The 18,754-nt window shown below is 47.1% G+C and overlaps 1 protein-coding gene across 1 annotated transcript; it reads left to right on the top strand.

Annotated features, from left to right (window-relative positions):
* Positions 1-2,940: 2,940 nt before the first annotated feature.
* CACNG7 (calcium voltage-gated channel auxiliary subunit gamma 7) lies at positions 2,941-18,606 on the top strand. Its single transcript, XM_060085339.1, has 5 exons — positions 2,941-3,136; positions 3,826-3,912; positions 4,301-4,441; positions 17,846-17,991; positions 18,349-18,606. Exons 1-5 carry the CDS (start codon positions 2,941-2,943, stop codon positions 18,604-18,606), a joined length of 828 nt encoding a protein of 275 aa, XP_059941322.1.
* Positions 18,607-18,754: the final 148 nt, after the last annotated feature.

Below are 18,754 nucleotides of genomic sequence, written 5' to 3'. Positions count from 1 at the left end.
CTCTCTCTTTCTCTCTCTTTCTCCCTATCTCAAGGTCTCTGGGTCTCAGCATCTCTCAGCCCAAAGGTCTTTGACGGTCTACCTGTCTCTCTCTGTCTGTGACCTCTCCACTTCCAGGACCCCAGAATCTCTGAGCCTGGAGGAAGAGGAGGGATCCTAGATCAGATCTCTGCCTCTCCATTTCTCTCTCTGTCTCTTTTAGGCCATCTTTGTGTCTTCTCCAGTCTCCAGACCTGCGAGTCTCAGAATTTCACAGCCTCGAGGTCTCGGTGTGACTCTGGATTCTCTGCTCTGTCTCTCTGCCGCTCTGTGTGCCCCTGCCCCTCTCGGGCTCTCTACCTCTGTTCCTATTCTCTCTCGCTCCCTGCCTCCCCCATTCTCGAGGCCCGTCTCCCTCCCTCCCCGCATCCTTTGCCCCCTCCTTCCCTGCCCCTCCCCTCCTCCGCAGTAGCCAATGAGCGGCCGCCGGTCCCAGCTCCCGGCGTCGAACGCCGAGTGAGGCCGCGGGCGCGGGGGGTGGGGGGTGGGAGGCCGGGAGGGGGCCGGGACGCCGGGCTCCGGGGCGGGGGCGGGGGGCGCGGGCACCGGCGACCCCGGTGGCGGCGGCGGCAGCGGCGGCGGCCGGGGGAAGCCGCGGGGCCGGTCATGCGGCTGCGGGGCCCGCGGCCCGGAGCGTCCGCCCAACCCTGAGCGAGGTGAGCGTGAGGGGAGGGTCCTGGAAGGAGGTGGGCGCGGGGGGTTCCTCTGGAGGTGGCTGGGAGACGGAGCTTGGGGCTAAAAGGGGCCTGAGTGGCTCCGGGGGCTGAGATTCTGGCGGTCGGACGCCCGAGTTCGGGGGCAGTGGGGGATGGAGGGACATTTGGGCCTAAGGAATCCGGGAGGACGGGGTCCGAGGGTCCCAGAGTGGGGCAACTGTACTCTTAATGTCCGAGTCTTGGAGACCATGGGCACCGGGGAGGGTGCAGGCCAGGTCCTTGAGGGAGGCGGTCCTGGCTGAGGGGGGAGGGCCCGGGCCCGGTAAAGGCAGGCTGTGAGTCTGAGAAGGGGTCCCCAAAAAGAGGGAGCTCGTCTCCCAAGGTATTGAAGGGAGGTGGAGTTTGGACTTGGGGCTTGGAGAATGGGACCCCAGGGATCCAGAAGCCTATATCCAGGAAAGGCTGGGATAAAGAAGGATAAGAAGGAGGCTCCGGGCCTTGGGGGGAGGGGGGGTCCCAAAGGAGGAAGGGCTGGAGGCTGGAGGAGAATGAGGAGATCTGGGCGGGCCATTTAGAGTGAGGAGGAATCAAGCAAGGAAGGAGGGAACCGCCAGAGGGGAAGTGAGAAGGGTGACGTTGGCAAGGTCCCAGCTGGGAGTCTGAGAAGACAATGGGGGGAGCTGAGGTCAGCTACCTGGGACTAAGACAGTCAGGGTGACAGGGTTTTTGATGCTGGTTTCTGAGGTGAGTGGACTGGAAGAGGAGCAGACAGCTGGCAGTCAAGCCCTGGAGCCATGGGACGGGGGATGGGAGGGAAAGCTGGTCGGAGCCCTGCCAGTCTCGGATTCCTGAATCCTCCAGGAGGCTGGGGGCATGGCGGGTGGGCTGGGGGCACCAGATGCTGCAGTGGGGGGGGGGCAGGCGGGATGAAGATTGTCTCAAACTCCAGGGTTCTTACAGGGGTGGTGTCAAGTTTCAAGGCTACAAGAATTCTGGTTAAGGAGAGTGGGGTCTCAAGTCTTGGCTGCATTGTAGTGGGGGTGTTGATTAGGGGTCTTAACCTTCATAGTTAAAACGGTGATGGAGGTTGTGGTATTCATGTAGGTTGAGGTCTCTGGTTGAGATAGGATGGGGATCCCAGTTTGAGCCCCCAAATCATGAGACTGTGTGGTTTAGGGAAATGTTCTTGATAAAGGGTGAGTGTGGTGGGTAAGGGATTAAGAGCTCCCTAGTTGGAATCTCCAGATTTCTGACTGGAATTTTGGAGGCCACAGCCTTGAACTGAGGATCTCTTTTTTGAGGGTCCAGTGTTAGGGAGATCTGGGTTCCAGGTTGGATGTTGTAGAGGGTCTGTATTTGGAAGTCCTAGTATGGGAAGTTGGAGTCCAGAGCCTCTGGTAGGGAATCTGGGGATCTTGTAATGGGGATGGGGGGAATGGGGACCCTGGGCTTCCTGATTCGGGTTTTAGAGTTCAGAGCACTGATCCCTAGTTTGAAGGAAGGTCACTTGTTTGACTGGAGTGCTCTGATTAGGATGCTGAGATGGGGGACTCCCAGATCATGGTTTTGACATTCTGGAGTCTCTAGCCAAAATCCTGGCTCCAGGTCTCTGGGCCCCAGTATTCTGGGATCCAGCAACATGGGGTGGAGTTCTAGCATTCCAGGTTCAGGGGCCTGTGGGGACTTGGGATGGGTGGAGGGGGGAATTAAGGTTCTGGAATCTTGGATCTGGGTCGTCGTCCATGATCTCAGACTGGGATACCAAATTGAGGTCAAGACACCATATCAGAGTTAGAAGGTCAAGGTCTTGGTATTAGAATTGGATGTTAAGGGTCAAGATACGAGTCCAAGGGTTTAAACTTAGATGGGGGGGTCTGAGGTCAAGGCTAGCAGGGTATGGGGTTAGGGTCCTTGGCTAGCGACCCACTTGGGGGATTTCTAGTTGCTATTCAGAGACAGAGTCCAAAAGAAAGGGGTCAGGGTGTCAGGTCTGGGCATGGAGTCAGGATTGGTGGCCTAGGTTAGGGTTTCTAGACAAGTTACTGGTTCAAATCCAGGGATGGAGTCGTAGGTCAGGACACAGAGGTCAGATCTGAGAGGGTTCAGTTTGGGGATTGTTGTTTCTGGCCTGGGTCCGATGTCCCACGTGGCTGCATGGGGTTTGGGGACTCTAGTGGTCCCATCAGTGCCCTCCACTGCAGCTTCCCGTCCCTCAGGCCCCGCAGGGCGCCCCCCGCCGCTGAGAATGAGTCACTGCAGTAGCCGCGCCCTGACCCTGCTGAGCAGCGTGTTTGGTGCGTGTGGCCTGCTGCTTGTGGGCATCGCGGTCAGCACGGACTACTGGCTGTACATGGAAGAGGGAACGGTGTTGCCACAGAACCAGACCACGGAGGTCAAGATGGCGCTGCATGCCGGCCTGTGGCGCGTCTGCTTCTTCGCAGGTACAGACCTCACCTGCCCACCAGTCAACTGTCCCTGCCTTGCTTGGGATCCGAGAGTCTTTATCCATAGTTCCATCCCATGGGTTTCAGAAATCCAGAAATCAGTCCTGTTTCTCTCCTGGAGAGTCAAATTTCTACCTGGAGGTTCAATTTCTAGCCCTTTATTCCCTGGATCTAAGAACCCTAATGCTCACACAATCTCCAGATCCCTAATCCCCGTAACCTCCTGGAGCCCCTGGCCCCTTAGAAGCAGTAGTTAAGTTCAGAACTTGTCTCCTGGACAGTTCCAGAGCTGAATGGGAAGAATAAAAAAAAAATTAAAAAAAACCCACTGTGCTTCCCAGCTACCACAGAGACCGCTCCTTCTAGGAATCCTGTCCCACCTCACCCCCCAGACCTTACCTCTTTAGGGATCCAGGAGTCCTGGCCCATAGCCCCTCCTCACTTGGGACTCAGTCTTGCAGCCCTGACCTCCTCCATCCAAGGGACTCTAAGGCAGCTTGCAATAGGAGCTCTCGGACTCCTGCCCACCCCCATCTGCGACCCCCTAAGAGTAGTACAGACCATGACCCTTGGATTAAACCTCACATTCCCATCCTGGGGTCTCTCTACTGTGCGTCCTGCCCCTGACTGCCTCTCCAAAGCTCAGGAGCCTCTCATCCAGCCCTGCCTTCTTATCTTCCCCTCAGGCCGGGAGAAGGGTCGCTGCGTGGCCTCAGAATATTTCCTTGAACCGGAGATCAACTTGGTGACGGAAAACACAGAGAATATTCTGAGTGAGGGGAAGCAGGGGGTGGGGAGGGCTAGGCAACAAGGGGGCAGGGTGACAGGGCGGGTCCTGGGAGAAAGGGTAGGACCAGAGAAGGCGTGTGGTGGGAGGGAAGGAGTGGAGGCTTGAAAGCAGGCAGAGTGGTTGGGTAAGGAGGTGGGGCCTGGGAAGTGGGTGGAGTCAATAGGTAAGGGGTGGGGTCAAACCAAAGGAGGGGTGGCCTGTGTGAAGGGGTGGGGCCAGCAGTGGTAGTTTCAGAAAGGGGAGGAGCCACATAAAAGAGCTGGGTCAGGGCGGGGAGGTGGGGGGTGGAAGTGGAGAGGTCAGGAGAATGGGGAGGTGTCCTCCTGGAGAGTCCCCCCTCACCCCCGTCTTTCTTCTTACCCCTCCCCCAGAGACAGTGCGCACAGCCACCCCCTTCCCCATGGTCAGTCTCTTCCTCGTGTTCACCGCCTTCGTCATCAGCAACATCGGCCACATCCGCCCACAGAGGACCATTCTGGCCTTCGTTTCTGGCATCTTCTTCATCCTATCGGGTAAGCCCAAGGAAAAGACTTACAGGCAGCGGGACTATTTTAGGTTCCAGGAACCTGTGGTTCCTCTTCCAATAGGAAAGCCACTTCCTTGCTGTGTAATCCTGGAGGAGTTGCAGCACCTCTCTGAGCCCCACTTCCCTCCTCTGTGAAATGGAGCTAGCCGCCAAATCACAGCGAATGCCTGTTGGGTGCTAATTAGGTGTCAGGCTCAGTTCTGATACTCACAACAACCCTGTGAGGTAAATGCTATGAATAGCCCCATTTTACAGATATGGAAACAAACACTCAGAGAAATGAAGTCATTTGCTCAGGGCCATACAACCCGTGAGAGGCAGAGGTGGGATTCAAACTCACGCATTTCGCCTCCAGAGGCTGTATTTTTAACCACTCCTGATATTTTAGCAATTAACAGATTACAAGGCTCTTTATATTCTGTGCATCATTTTACTTGAACATTTTTCAACCAGAAGAGTTGAAAGAACCCTGTGCCCGCCTCTTACAGTCGACCATTACTGTACCACAAGATTTGCTTTATGCTGTATCTGTCCATCTGTCTTTCTACCCATCCATCAGTCTATCTTATTATCATTTTAAAATGCATTTCCAAGTGAGTTGCAGGCATCAGGACACTTTGCCCTAAATTCTTCACCATGCATGTCATTAGCTAGAGTTCGACATTTGTTTATAGTTCTTGTTTCTTTTGAGATTCAGGGTTCTTTTGCATGAGTGATCTCATAACCTCATGACATCTCTGCCCGGGAGTTATTATTAGCACTCATTTGATAAAATGGGGATACCGAGGCCTGAAACTGTGCAGGGAGTTGCCTAAGATACCAACGTAATGCTGGCTCCCCAGGGACCCAAGTGTCCTGAGCTCCAGAGTAGGGCTGTTTCTGAAGCGTTACCCGCCTCCAAATTTCAGCTCAGTCCAGTCCAATTTGGTCCCACTCAGCTCAGGTCAGCCCAGATCACCTCAGCTCTGACACACTTAACTCCGTGAATCTGGCCCAACTAATCCCAGTCTATTCTGACTCATTTCTTCAGTTCAATTCGAATTAATTCAACATGATTTAATTAAACTCCATTCGGGCCCTTTTAATTCGGTTGATACTTTATGAACAAACCCTGCTGTTTGTCTCGTTTCCATTCTGTCCCTTTGGGCCCGCATTCGGCTGCCTCTTTTGAGTTGGCTCTGCAAACAATTGAAGATAGATCTTCAAATATCCTCTCCTCCAGTCTCCTCCCTTTTCCTCACCCAGCTTTCTCCAGGCTAAACCTCCCCCGTGTTTCCAACCTAACCTGACGAGACCTTTTCCCAGGGAAACCAGGGTGCAACCTCTGTGCAAATTTGAATCACAGCATGTAGAGCCAGACACAGAGCTAAAATAAGGCACGTAGAATATCTACATCCCAGAGTGTCAGATGGAAAAATAGTGGCCTAGAGAGACAGAAAGTGGGGCAAGGGTAAGGAGTATGGGAACATTTATTCAACCCACCTGAAACATTAGAAGAAGGAAAATCCCGTTGTTCGTGGTTCACAGAAGTTGAAACAAAAGAGGTGACGTAGCTGGTAAATGGCAGCGCTGGCATTAGGAGCGAGGACATTCTCTCCCCAGAAGCCGTGCGTCAGGACCCGCCTTCCCAAGGTCAAGCTGAGGGTCAGTGGTGCCGTCAGGGCTGGAAGTCAGGCCTCCGATGTAATAATAGAGTAATGGGGGGGTTGAACCCCACTTCCTGAGCTTCATTTCATAGACTAGGACCTATGCACCCCACCCAAAGTATGCAGTTGTGTGCTTTTTTTTTTTTTTTTGCGGTACGTGGGCCTCTCACTGCTGTGGCCTCTCCCGTTGCGGAGCACAGGCTCCGGACGCACAGGCTCAGTGGCCGTGGCTCACGGGCCCAGCTGCTCCGTGGCATGTGGGATCTTCCCGGACCGGGGCACGAACCCATGTCCCCTGCATCGGCAGACAGACTCTCAACCACTGCGCCACCAGGGAAGCCCCATTTGTGTGCTTTAAATGTTGTAGGGTGTAGTGGCTGAAGGCACGTGCTCCTGCAAACCTAGAAAGACCTGGGTTAACATTCTACCACTTACTCAGTGTGTGAGTTACAGCCTTCCTTTCTGGAGCTGTTGAGAGGACCAATCTTGTTCAGGGCTCAGCAAACTTTTTGCTTAGGGCAAAACAGTAAATATTTCAGGCTTTGTGAGCCATAGGGTTGGAGTGCCAAAGCAACCAGAGGGGAAGCAATGGGCCTGGCTCTGCTCCAATCATCCTATTTATGGACCCTGAAATTTGAATTCAGTGTAATTTTCATGGGTTATGAAATATTATTCTTCTTTTGTGTTTTTTCCCCACCATTAAAAAAATGTAAAAACCACACTCAGCTCGCAAACCATACAAAGACAGGCAGCAGGACAAATAGTAGTTTTCTGACCCCTGGTCTAGATCACGGATGTGAAGGGCCAACCCAGTGCCTGGTCTATAGCAGTAAGTATTCAACACGTGGTAATTTTAACTAAATACATACACACGTACATTCATAAATAGCAGTAGTAGCAACAACAACTGTTCTAATAAACACTTTATTGAGTGCCATGGTTTGGGGAAGTTCTAAGTGCTTTGTGCAAATTAAGTTATTTCTTTTTCTTCCCCTCATAAGGCAGATGTTATTATTATTCCCATTTTCCACTTGAGGAAACAGAAGCACTCAGAAGTTAAGCTGCTCTATAGTGGAAGAAGGATTCCAACCCAGACTTTCACCCTGGCACTCTGCTGCCTTATCACAGTTAAAAATCATAAAGACAAAGAAGATTAAAAGAGAGGAAAGGGGGACTTCCCTGGTGGTCAGTGGTTAAGACTCTGCACTTCCACTGCAGGGGGCACGGATTTGATCCCTGGTCTGGGAAGCAAGATCCTGCATGCTCCGTGATGGGGCCAAAAAAAAAAAGTGGGGGGGGGAGAATGGAAATAGTACCAACAATATCTTAGATCTTGGAATGGAATGATCTAGTCCAACCACCTCATGCTCCCAATGAGGAAACTGAGACTTAGAAAGAAACAAGAGTTGCCCGAGGTCGGGTAAATGGTGAAGTTGGCATTCAATTTTGGAGAAAGTGGTGAGAGGGCTGGGGCAGGAAAGGGATAGGGTCACACCTGGACGTTAAAGATCCCTCAGGGACTTGTGTTTGCAATGCACTAGAAAGAAAGAGACTGGAAATGGGCAAACAGAGGAGGAGGCTTATGCATTGGTCCAGGCAATAGCAGATAAGGTTTGAGCTGGGAGGGGGTGTGGAAGGATAAAGGTGACTGGATGGCTTTGAGAGAGAAGGATATTGACAGAAGAATCAATAGAGCCAGATGACTGACTGGATATGGTTGGTGAGAGAAGGGGAGGAGGCTGGAGTGACATTGATTTTCTTTTTCCAGGTCATAAGAGGCGTGCTTCCCGTGCACGGCTCATATCAACCCCTGATCCTCAATCACGCTTTATGCATCTGCTCATTCATTCATTCACCATCAAACATTTACAGAGACACCTTACATGCCACGCCCTGTGCTGGGCGCTGGTGACATACGGAATCTTTTTTTTTTAATGTGGTGACAGTCACATAATGTAAAACATACTATTTTAACCATACTTAACTGTCCAGTTCAGTGGCACTAAATACATTCACGTTGCTGTGCAGCTCTCACCGTCATCCACCTCCCACAGTTTTCACCTTCCTAAACTGAAACTGTGTCCCCATTCAACAAGAACTCTCCATCCCCCTCCCCAACCCCCGCCTGGCCCCTGGCATCAACCAGTGTACATTCTGACTCTACGCATTTGACTATTCTAGGTACCTCGTGTAAGTGGAATCACACAGCATTTGTCTGCACCTAATGTATATTGGAATGCATGGCAGTCTCCAGGCAGGCAGCCACAAAACAGCTCCCAGCTGCATGTGCGTCAGTGCTTGTCACACAACACTTAACTCCCTTTTATGGATTTCCATTGCACTTAGAATACATCCCACCTCCTCGTGCTGGCTTACACGGTCTTCCATGATTTGGCTACTGTTCAGACCTCTGGCCTCATTACCTAACTCACTAACACTGTCTCCATTGCTTGTAACTTCAGCTGCACTGGCCTCAGTCTATTCCTCAAAAGTGATATCTCAACCTCACTTTTACACTCACGAGCCCTCCCTGTTTGCAAGTCTCTTCCCCCTAATTCTCAAAGACTCCAACTTTCCCTCTTCAGAGTTTCTTTCTCTGACAATGGTACCCCATGTTGCTTTGCCCCCACTATACTATCCATCACATTCCCTATTTTATATTTGTTTCATAGCACTTATGGCTATTGTCATCTTATTCATTTTCTGTCTCCTCCTACTGGAATGTAAACTCCAAAAGGCAGGAACATGCTCTTGCTTGTATCTTCAGAGCCTAGATGAGTTGCTGGCACAAAGTCCACAATGAAATATTTGTAGAAGGGATGCATGGTAAAGACAGCTCAGGGCATTCTGGGAAAAGCGAAGATGCATTAAGCTGACACAAGAAGGTGGCGGGAAGGGTGGGAATGACCACAACTTCAAGAGCAGGTGACATCTAAATTGAAGATGCAGAAAGGGCGAGGGGAAGTTTTTCAAGTGAAGAGAGAAAAGTGCCATGTACGGATGGAATTCACAGCATGTGTTAAGACCCTAGAAAGCAGCTAAGACAGATGTAGCCAGCTGTGTAGCTCTCCGTGGTCCTGAAACTCTTTGCTCTAAAGCCAGGTTGTTCCTATTCAGCTTGGAATGTAGGTGATTCTTGCCTGCTGTGCTCTAAGTATTCTGAAGCAGATGTAGTGGAGGGGGGAGGGAGAGAGTTGGATTACAGAGCAGGGAAGGGGGAAGGGAGAGAGAAAAAGAGAGAAGGAGAAAAAAGGGAAAAGAACGTTATTTTTTAGAGAACCAGAGCCACTGTAAAATGACCAGGAAGGAGAAGGAATGACAAGAAGAACTTACCTTTTGACATTGTTTTTAGATAACTTTCAATGACTAAAAACAACAAGGGTGAAAAACAACAACAAAAAGCTCTTTCTCTTTGTTTCTTTTTTTTTTTTCTTATTTTTCTTCTCTTTGGAAAGATTTGTTTCCTTCTCATCAAACCTGCTCCTGACTCTCTGTATGGAGAATGCTTGTTATTTACAACTGAAATGTGAAACATAGGACTTGAGGTGAGGCAGGAGTGGTTAGCAGGTACGGGTTTTAGAAAGAACCAGCATCTAAAACAGGGGGATACAGATTTCTAGGCAGTGGGACAGGCATAGGGAATAAGCCTTAGCTGGGTCAGAGGACTTGGGGATGCAAAAAGGGGTTTAGATTTTGAGAGATTCAGGAAGTAAAATAGACATTACTTGATGGACCATCCGTCTTGGATGGGGGACTGGGAATCAAGAGGATTCCCCTGCATTTGACTAGGGTACTCTAGCCAGTGTGGTTTCTGGACTTATTTAGGTATTGTTTCTTTCCTTTTTTTTTTTTTTTTTTTTTTAAGGATCTTGTTTAGAGTCACGCATTGCCTTTATTTTATTTTATTTTATTTATTTTTGGCCATGCCGCATGGCTTGTGGGCTCTTAATTCCCAGACTAGGGATTGAGCCCGGGTCCCTGGCAGTGGAAGCACCTAGTCCTAACCATTGGACCGCTAGGGAATTCCCTAGGTATTCTTTTGCTATAAACCTGCTCATCTTTCAAGACCTATAGCAGATGCCTTCACCATGTAACACTTCATGGGCCCCCTCTTCTTGAACATCAAAATTATGGAATACCAGAAGTTGAAAGTGCTATGGAAGTTCAGCAAAGGCTAATTCTTAAAGGAGGCAGAGGAATGGGGACTTAGAGTGGATTTAAAAGGGAAAAGCAGCTAACGAGCTAGAAATTCCAATTGCATGGCAAGTATATTCATCCATTCAACTAGTATTTATTATCTGCTGGATCTCGCACCAGATGCTAGGAATGCAGTAGGAAACAAGGTAGACTAGTTTCAAGCATCCTAGAGGAAGTGGAGGAGAGTCATGACTAAAAAACTACAAATAGATAGAAAATATAATGTTAGGTAGTGATAAGTGCAACAAAGATAAATAAAACAGTTAAGGGGAAGGAGATTGATGGGAATGTCATTATTTAATCTTACCTCAATCACTCCACTTTTTTTTTTTTCGGTACGCGGGCCTCTCACTGTTGTGGCCTCTCCCGTTGCGGAGCACAGGCTCCGGACGCGCAGGCTCAGCGGCCATGGCTCACGGGCCCAGCCGCTCCGCGGCATGTGGGATCTTCCCGGACCGGGGCACGAACCCGTGTCCCCTGCATCGGCAGGCAGACCCTCAACCACTGCGCCACCAGGGAAGCCCAATCACTCCAAATTTTTAATGAAAACTTTGAAATCTATAGAATAGTACAGTGAACGCTGGTACTTCTTCCACCTAGATCCACATAGATACTTGCATTTTGCTAAAGTTTTGCCATATTCTGGCTCTCTCTTTACACACAGTTTGGTTTTTGTTTGTTTGTTTCTGGCTTTACCGTTTGAAAGTAAGTTGCAGGCATCATGATCGTTCATCTCTAAACATTTTAATATGCATCTCTTAAGAGCAATGACATTTTCTACACAACTACAACACCATTATCAAATCTAGAAATTTTACAATAATTCCGTAATATAATTCATTCCATTTTCAAACTGTGCCAGTTGTTCTAAGAATGCCATTTATAGCTTTCCTTCCAGAACCAGGATTCAGTCTGTTTATGCACAGCATTTAGTTAATTCTCTTTTAGTCTAGAATAGTTCCCATACTATACTTTTTTACAACACTGACTTTTAAAATATATTTCTTTATAAAAATATACAAAGGATAGTATAATTTGCCATGTACCCTTCACTCAGTTTCAACAATTATCAACATATGGTGAATCTTTTTTTAGTCGTATTGCCATACCTCCCTTCTGTACTTCACTACATGATTTTAAAGTTGGTCCCAAACATTAAATCGTTTTATCCACAAATACTGCAGTATATCTCTGAGAAATTAGTACTTTGTTATTTAACTAGCCACAGTGCCACTGTCATGCCCAAACAATTAAGAGTAGCTGCTTAATATAAATTAATATCTAGTTAGTGTTCAACTTCCCCACTTGTCTCGTAAATGCCTTTTTTTTTTTTTACCATTAGTTTCTTGCAGACCAGGATCCAAATTCCACTTGTGCATTTAGTTGATAGATCTCTGAAGCCTCTTTTAATCTGTAACAGTCCTTCTCCTTCTATTTTTTTCCTTGCCATTTATTTGTGAAGAAATTTAGTCATTTGTCTCATAGAATTCCCACACTCTAGATCTTTCTGATTGTGTTTTTGTGATTTAATATGCTCATGCATCCTGTGTTTTCCTGTAAAACTGTAGATCAGATCCAGGTTTGATTTTTTTTGGGGGGGGGTGATAAAATACTTCATAGATAGGTGGTGATATTATGTCCTACTGTATTGCATCAGGAGACCTAATACTATCTGGTTGTGTCTCTGTTTGAGATGTTAAGATCAGTCACTTAAGTATTACAGCTTGGCTCATACCATTGTCATTTTGAAATCTGCAGGACAGGGTGTCTTGTAGAACACCCCACATCCCACATTTATTTGATTGTTTCCTTGTGGCATCCTTTGATTTGTTCCTCTTTCTTTGTATTTTCTGTAGCCTGGAAGTTATGTCCAGGGTAGAGACTTGATTAGATTCTGGTTAAATATGTTTGGCAAGATTTAGAGGTGGTGCCATGTTCTTTGTAGCTCATGACTTCAGGTAGCAAGTAGTGTCAAGTTGTTCCTACCAGGAGTGGAACAAAGTTTGAACCCTTGGTACAGGGGGTGATCATTAGAGCTCTCCATTGAAAAGGTACATTTTTCTCTTTACAATGAATAAGTCATTTGCAGGGTAACATTTTGGCACCTTGGGGGAAAAATCCTGTTTGGAGATGTCCATTTTATTCAAAATGGGTTGCTTTGGAAAAATTTTAAACATACAGAAAAGTTGCAAGAGTTATACAAGGAACTCTCATATATTCTTCACTGGGACCAATTTATAACATTTTCCACATTTGTATTTCTGTTTCTTTGTATCTTACATGTATATATCTATATGTGTATATATTATATAATTTATATTATATATTATATTATATTACATTATATTATATATAACCACCTGAACATAAATTGCAAACACTTCACTCTTAAATACGTCAGCAATTATGTCCTAAGCACAAGTGCATTTTCTTTCCTAACCACAGTACAATCGTCAAATTCAGGAAGTTTAACACTTATACAGTATTACAGCTGATACGTAGTTCATATTCAGATCTCACCAACTGTCTCCACACTGCCTTTTATAGTCAGTTTTTCCCCTGATTCAGGATCCAGTTCTGTATTTCCTTGCTGTGTCTCTTTCGCCTCCTTTCATCTTTTATATAGTTCCTGTACCTTTAAAAAAAAATCTTTCATGTTGATGTTTTTTGAAGAATGCAGCCAGTGTTTTGTAGAACACCCCACAGTTTCCACAGGAGTGGATCCATGTTACAAATTACCAGCAGGGACACTACATAAACGAAGGAGTGTCACGATCACATCAGGAGGTCGGGGTGTCCGTTTGTCCCATTATTGGTGATGTTAGCTTCGGTTTCTTGGTTCAGATGGTATCTGTCAGATTCCTTTATGATAAAGGAAGTTTTCAAAAATCTCTTTGTAATTAATAGATATTCCATGGGGAGATTCTGTCATACAGTGATTTAATGTCCACTGTCGACGATGCTCGCCTAAATCCTAATATTACTACAAGGATTGCAAAATGGTGTTTTCTTAACTCTGTTGTTCTATCTACATGGATGTCACTGAAAAGAAGAATTTTTTTTGGGGGGGGGCACATGGCTTGTGGGATTCTAGCTCCCAGACCAGGGATTGAACCTGGCCCCTCAGCAGTGAAAGTGTGGAGTCTTAACCACTGGACTGCCAAGGAATTCCCAAATGTTCTCTTTTCTTTTATTATTTATTTCCTTAAAGAATATATCAGTATGGATTCACATTTTTAAAGAATTCAGTGTATTGTATGCCATTACTTTTAGTTTTCATTTTGATGTTCAGATTGTCCCCGGTTGGGCTATCAGGAACCTCCTTCAAATGAGTGAGTTCCTGGGTCCTTTTTTGACCTGTCCCCAACATTTTGTTTCTGAGTACTTCCTTATTTTGTGGTACCAGTACACTCTTACCGCCCCTGCCTCAGGCTTCATATGAGCTGTTTCTTCCTAGCTCCTGATGTAGTGGGGGTGATAGTAGAGACCAAAATCTGGGTGCTAGGTGTGCTCATTGCTGCTGGGGTGTCACTGCTCCTAGGATATTTCAGGATACGAGCTGGGAAATTACATATATTTGTAAAACAGGAGTTTATACTGACACCACAAGGGTCTTTCTTGACTTGCCCCATTCTGATTTGTATCTTCCTTCTTTCAGAATGAGATCTCCACCTCCCCAAAACATCCGTATATTTGCACATTTGCTCAACCCTACTATTCACACAGAATAACTTAAGTACTGCTACCCCTACACCACTCCCAATAAAAATCTACTAAATACGGTTCAAGATTTCCTCACAGACCTTTTTGTCTTTAAACTGAGATATATATTCAAAGTACTTGGCCCAAAAGTTACTTGGATTACTACTTTCCCCCCTCCTGTGGTTGTATTATTCATCTGATATAAATTAGCTTCACTTATTTTTGTTTGTATTCAATTTTAGTTGTTTTCCCCATCCTTGTTTTTTTTTTTTTAATAAATTTATTTATTTTATTCTTGGCTGTGTTGGGTCTTCGTTGCTGCGCGTAGGCTTTCTCTAGTTGCAGCAAGTGGGGGCTACTCTTTGTTGTGATGCACAGGCTTCTCGTTGTGATGGCTTCTCCTGTTGTGGAGCACGGGCTCTAGGCACGCGGGCTCAGTATTTGTGGCGCACGGGCTTAGTTGCTCTGCAGCATGTGGGATCTTCCCGGACCAGGGCTCGAACCCATGTCCCCTGCATTGGCAGGCAGATTCTCAACCACCGCACCACCAGGGAAGCCCCAGGTCCTTGTTGATTTTATCTTTTGAATATATAAAATATTAGCATAGTTCCAAAGGTCAAAATTATGCAAAAATATATACTCAGAGGAGTGCCACTTCCTTCCCATCTCTTCCTTCCTATCCTCACCTACCTAAAGTAATCAACTTCATGTTTGTTTCCCCTCCTATGTCTCTTTTTGTAAAAATAAGCAGATGCATATATGTACTTTATGTACCTTTTTTGGGCTCAAAAGCTAGCATTCTGTATACTCTTTTTAAAAAATTAGTGATATGGTCTGGAACTATCACTGAACTCCATATCTGTTCCTAGAAATCTTCCTCATTGTCCTTTCATAGTGGCACAGTACTCTGTTACGTGATGTTTTATAGTTTATTCCATTAATCTTCTATGTAAGGGCATCTAGGTCATTTTTAATATTTTGCAATTATGAATAATGCAGTGAATTAACTTGTACATATGTGCTTTCATATTGTTGGACAGGTATCTTCAGGGTCAATTTCTAGAAGCGGGATTGCTGGGTTAAAGGATAAATATATGTGTGGTACTGTTAGACATGGCCAAACTCCCCTCCATAGAGGCTGCACCATTCATTTTGCATCCCCACCAGCAATATATAAGAGCTTCCATTTCCCTGCCTCACAAAGAGTATGTTGTGAAGCTTTTTAACTTTTGACGATCTGATGGATGAAAAATGGTATGCCCTCATCGTCTTCACCTGCATTTCTCTAATTCTGAGTGAAGGGGCAATTTTTTAAAACAAGGAGATCATAGAAGTCCTTTGTAAAGAGGTGACAAGGAATAAGAGATCTAAATGAAGTTACAGATACCAGGGGTTAAGATGCCGTGCTTCCACTGCAGGGGGTGCAAGTTCTATCCCTAGTCGGGGAACTAAGATCCCACATGCCATGCGGCCAAAATAATAATAATAATAATAATAATAATAATGAAGTGACAGAGAGAGATGTGGAAATCTGGGGGAAGAGCATTCCAGTTCAAGGGAACAGGGAGAGCAAAGGCCCTGAGGCAGAAATGAAATTGTGTTCAAGCAAGAGTGGGATCTAAGTAGCAGGTGCAAGGAGAAATGGCTAGAGATGAGTTTGGCAGGTGACTTTGTAGGCATTGCAGTCCAGGGGTCAGGAACATGTTTCTGTAAAATGCCAGATAACAAATATTTTCAGCTTTACTGACCGTACAGTCTCTGCCGCAACTACTCAGTTTTGCCGGTACAGCCATAGGCTAAATGTAAACAAATGGGCATGTCTGTGTCCCAACAAAAGTTTATTTATGGACCCTGAAATTATAAATTCATATGCTTTTTAACCTGAGATATTATAATTCACATAACATAAAGTTCATATATTCAGCAGTTTTAGTGTATTCACAAGGTTGTGCAACCATCTCCATTACCTAATTTTACCACATTTTCATCACCCCAAAAAGAAACCTCACTCCCTTTAATAGCTAATCATAATCCCCCCTCCACCCCACCCCCTGGCAACCACTAATCCACTTTCTATCTCTATGGATTTGCCTATTTTGGACATCTCATATAAATGGAACCATACAATATGTGGTCTTATGCCTCTAGCTTCTTTCACTGAGCACATTTTCTAGGTTCATCCATGTGGTAGTATACATGCGTGCTTCATTCCTTTCTTTGGCTGAATAATATTCCTTTATGTGGCTATACCACATTTTGTTCATCCATTCCGTTGATAGACGTTTGGGTTGTTTCCACTTTTTGGCTATTATGAATAATGCTGCTGCAAACATTCCTGCACAAGTTTTTGTGTGAGCATATGTTTCCAGTTCTCTTGGGTAAATACCTAGGAGTGGAATCGCTGGGTCATATGGTAATTCTATCTTTAACACTTTGAGGAACTGCCAAATGAAATTCATATACTTTTTACGTGCCACAAAATATTCTTCTTTTGATTTTTTCAACCATTTAATTATATAAAAGCCATTCTTAGCTAGTAGGCCATACAAAACCAGGAGGTGGGCTGGATTTAGCCCTGGACGGTCATCGTTTGCTAACCTCTTTTGTAGGCAGTGGAAGGAATTTAGATTTATTCTGGGTACGATGGGCACACAAATGTTTATTTGTAGGATTCTAGGGGAAGATGCTGATGAGGATTACTTGGATTAATTGGGGGGGAGAGATTTTATAGCCTCTTTAAGCCACCCTATGTATGGCTATCGCTATGCATGGCTACTGTTTAAAAGAAAGTTCATCTTGAAGAAGTGATAGTTGCCTCTTAAAATTTTTCAAATCAGACCTCTCATCTCCACCTTCTCCATGTGCCTCTATTTCCTCAGCTGTAAATGGAGATAAAAATGGTACCAATTTGAAAGTGTCGTGAGGTTTGAATGAGTTAATGCATATATAACACTGAGAATGGTGCGTAGCTTAGAGCAAGACCTGTATAAGCAGTTGCTATTATTATTATTGTTATTGATGTTGTTGTTGTTGCTATTATGATCTATACAGCTTCAGCTCAGCTTCATCCTCCTCCCCTTGGAATATCACAATATCCAGTTTCTCCCTTCCAATCTCTTCCCAGAACCAATCAGCCCCAAAAGGATCTTCTAACACTTCGATCTGACCTTGTCCTTCCTCTGCTTCAGACCATCCATGGCTCCCTAGTGCCCTTGGCATTGATGCCAAGCTCCTCAGCCTGGCATTCGAGCCTCATCATGGCAATGCCCCTGCCCCCTTCTCTGGCCTCATTTCTTGTGGCTGTGGTCCATGTTTTAGCTACGTGGATGGATCAGTTCATTGTTCCCCCTCCAACTCTTTGCCCATGCTGTTCCCTCTGCCCCGCCTGGACTGGTATAATGGTAAACCCTAATTCTTCCCTGGGCCTCATCCTTTAGGACTTGGACAAAGTCATGCTTCCAGGAAGCTTTCCTTGACTCCCTCCACCCTTGCCCCAGGTGGGTTTGGTGCCTCTTCTGGACCCACAGAGCTCTGTGCTACTGTTTTCTTTACAGTACATGTCACCATGGATGTGACTGTTGATCAGTGTTCATGTTTGCCTGCCCCAATTGCATTGTGAGCTCCTGGATAGCAGATTAGGGATGGGGGTGGGAGGGAGGAGGCTGTTGATTTATCTCTGGGCTCCCTGCACCCAGCCGAGGCCAAGCACACAAGGAACTTCAAAGGATGGAATTTAGTCCAGGGTAGAGCAGGGAGGAGAGGGGAGAGGATGGCAGTGAGATGCAGGGGGCTGGGGAAAGGGGTCCACTGCTAACGGACCAAGGGCACCTCTCTGCTCCCCACAGGCCTCTCCTTGGTGGTGGGCTTGGTTCTTTACATTTCCAGCATCAACGACGAGGTCATGAACAGGCCCAGCAGCTCTGAGCAGTATTTCCACTATCGCTACGGGTGGTCTTTTGCCTTCGCAGCTTCCTCCTTCCTCCTCAAAGAGGTGATGTCTGTGGGGCCCAGACTCTAGAGTTTTGAATGGGGGGGGGTTGGGGGGGAGGGCATGATTCCTGGGTCCAGGAGGAAGAGGAGGCTGTGGGTGTAGACTCTGAATTAAAAGGAGGTGGTGGCTGAGGTCCTAACCCCTGGGTCCTGGAGGAGGAGGGTCTGGGAGCTCCATCCAACTCCTGGGATCCTGGGGAGGAGGTGACTGGGGCTCTAATTCCTGGGTTCTGGGAAAGGAGGAAGCTGGAGGCCTGGAATCTTGGGTCCTGGGAGAGGAGGGACTGGGGGTCTTGAGTTTTGGGATCAGAGGGAGCCCGGGGCCAGCCTCTGCAACTCTGACCCTGCCTTGCCACAGGGAGCTGGGGTGATGTCCGTGTACCTGTTCACCAAGCGCTACGCGGAGGAGGAGATGTACCGTCCGCACCCGGCCTTCTACCGCCCGCGTCTCAGCGACTGCTCCGACTACTCGGGCCAGTTTCTGCAGCCCGAGGCGTGGCGCCGCGGCCGCAGCCCCTCCGACATCTCTAGCGACGTATCCATCCAGATGACGCAGAACTACCCTCCAGCCATCAAGTACCCGGACCACCTGCACATCTCCACCTCGCCCTGCTGAGGCCCCGCCCCCGGGGAGCCCCTCTTCCTCCTCTTCTTCCTCCTCCTCCTCTTCCTCCTACTCCTCACGGGTCTCCCCACAACGCAGCTCCCCCTCAAGTCCTCGGGACTCCTCGTCCCACCCGGAGGACGCTGCGCACGCGTTAGCC

Source organism: Mesoplodon densirostris, chromosome 19 (assembly GCF_025265405.1).
Source record: "Mesoplodon densirostris isolate mMesDen1 chromosome 19, mMesDen1 primary haplotype, whole genome shotgun sequence".
In the NCBI taxonomy this organism is placed as follows: Eukaryota; Metazoa; Chordata; class Mammalia; order Artiodactyla; family Ziphiidae; genus Mesoplodon; species Mesoplodon densirostris.
This window is presented reverse-complemented; position numbering and strand designations above follow the sequence as displayed.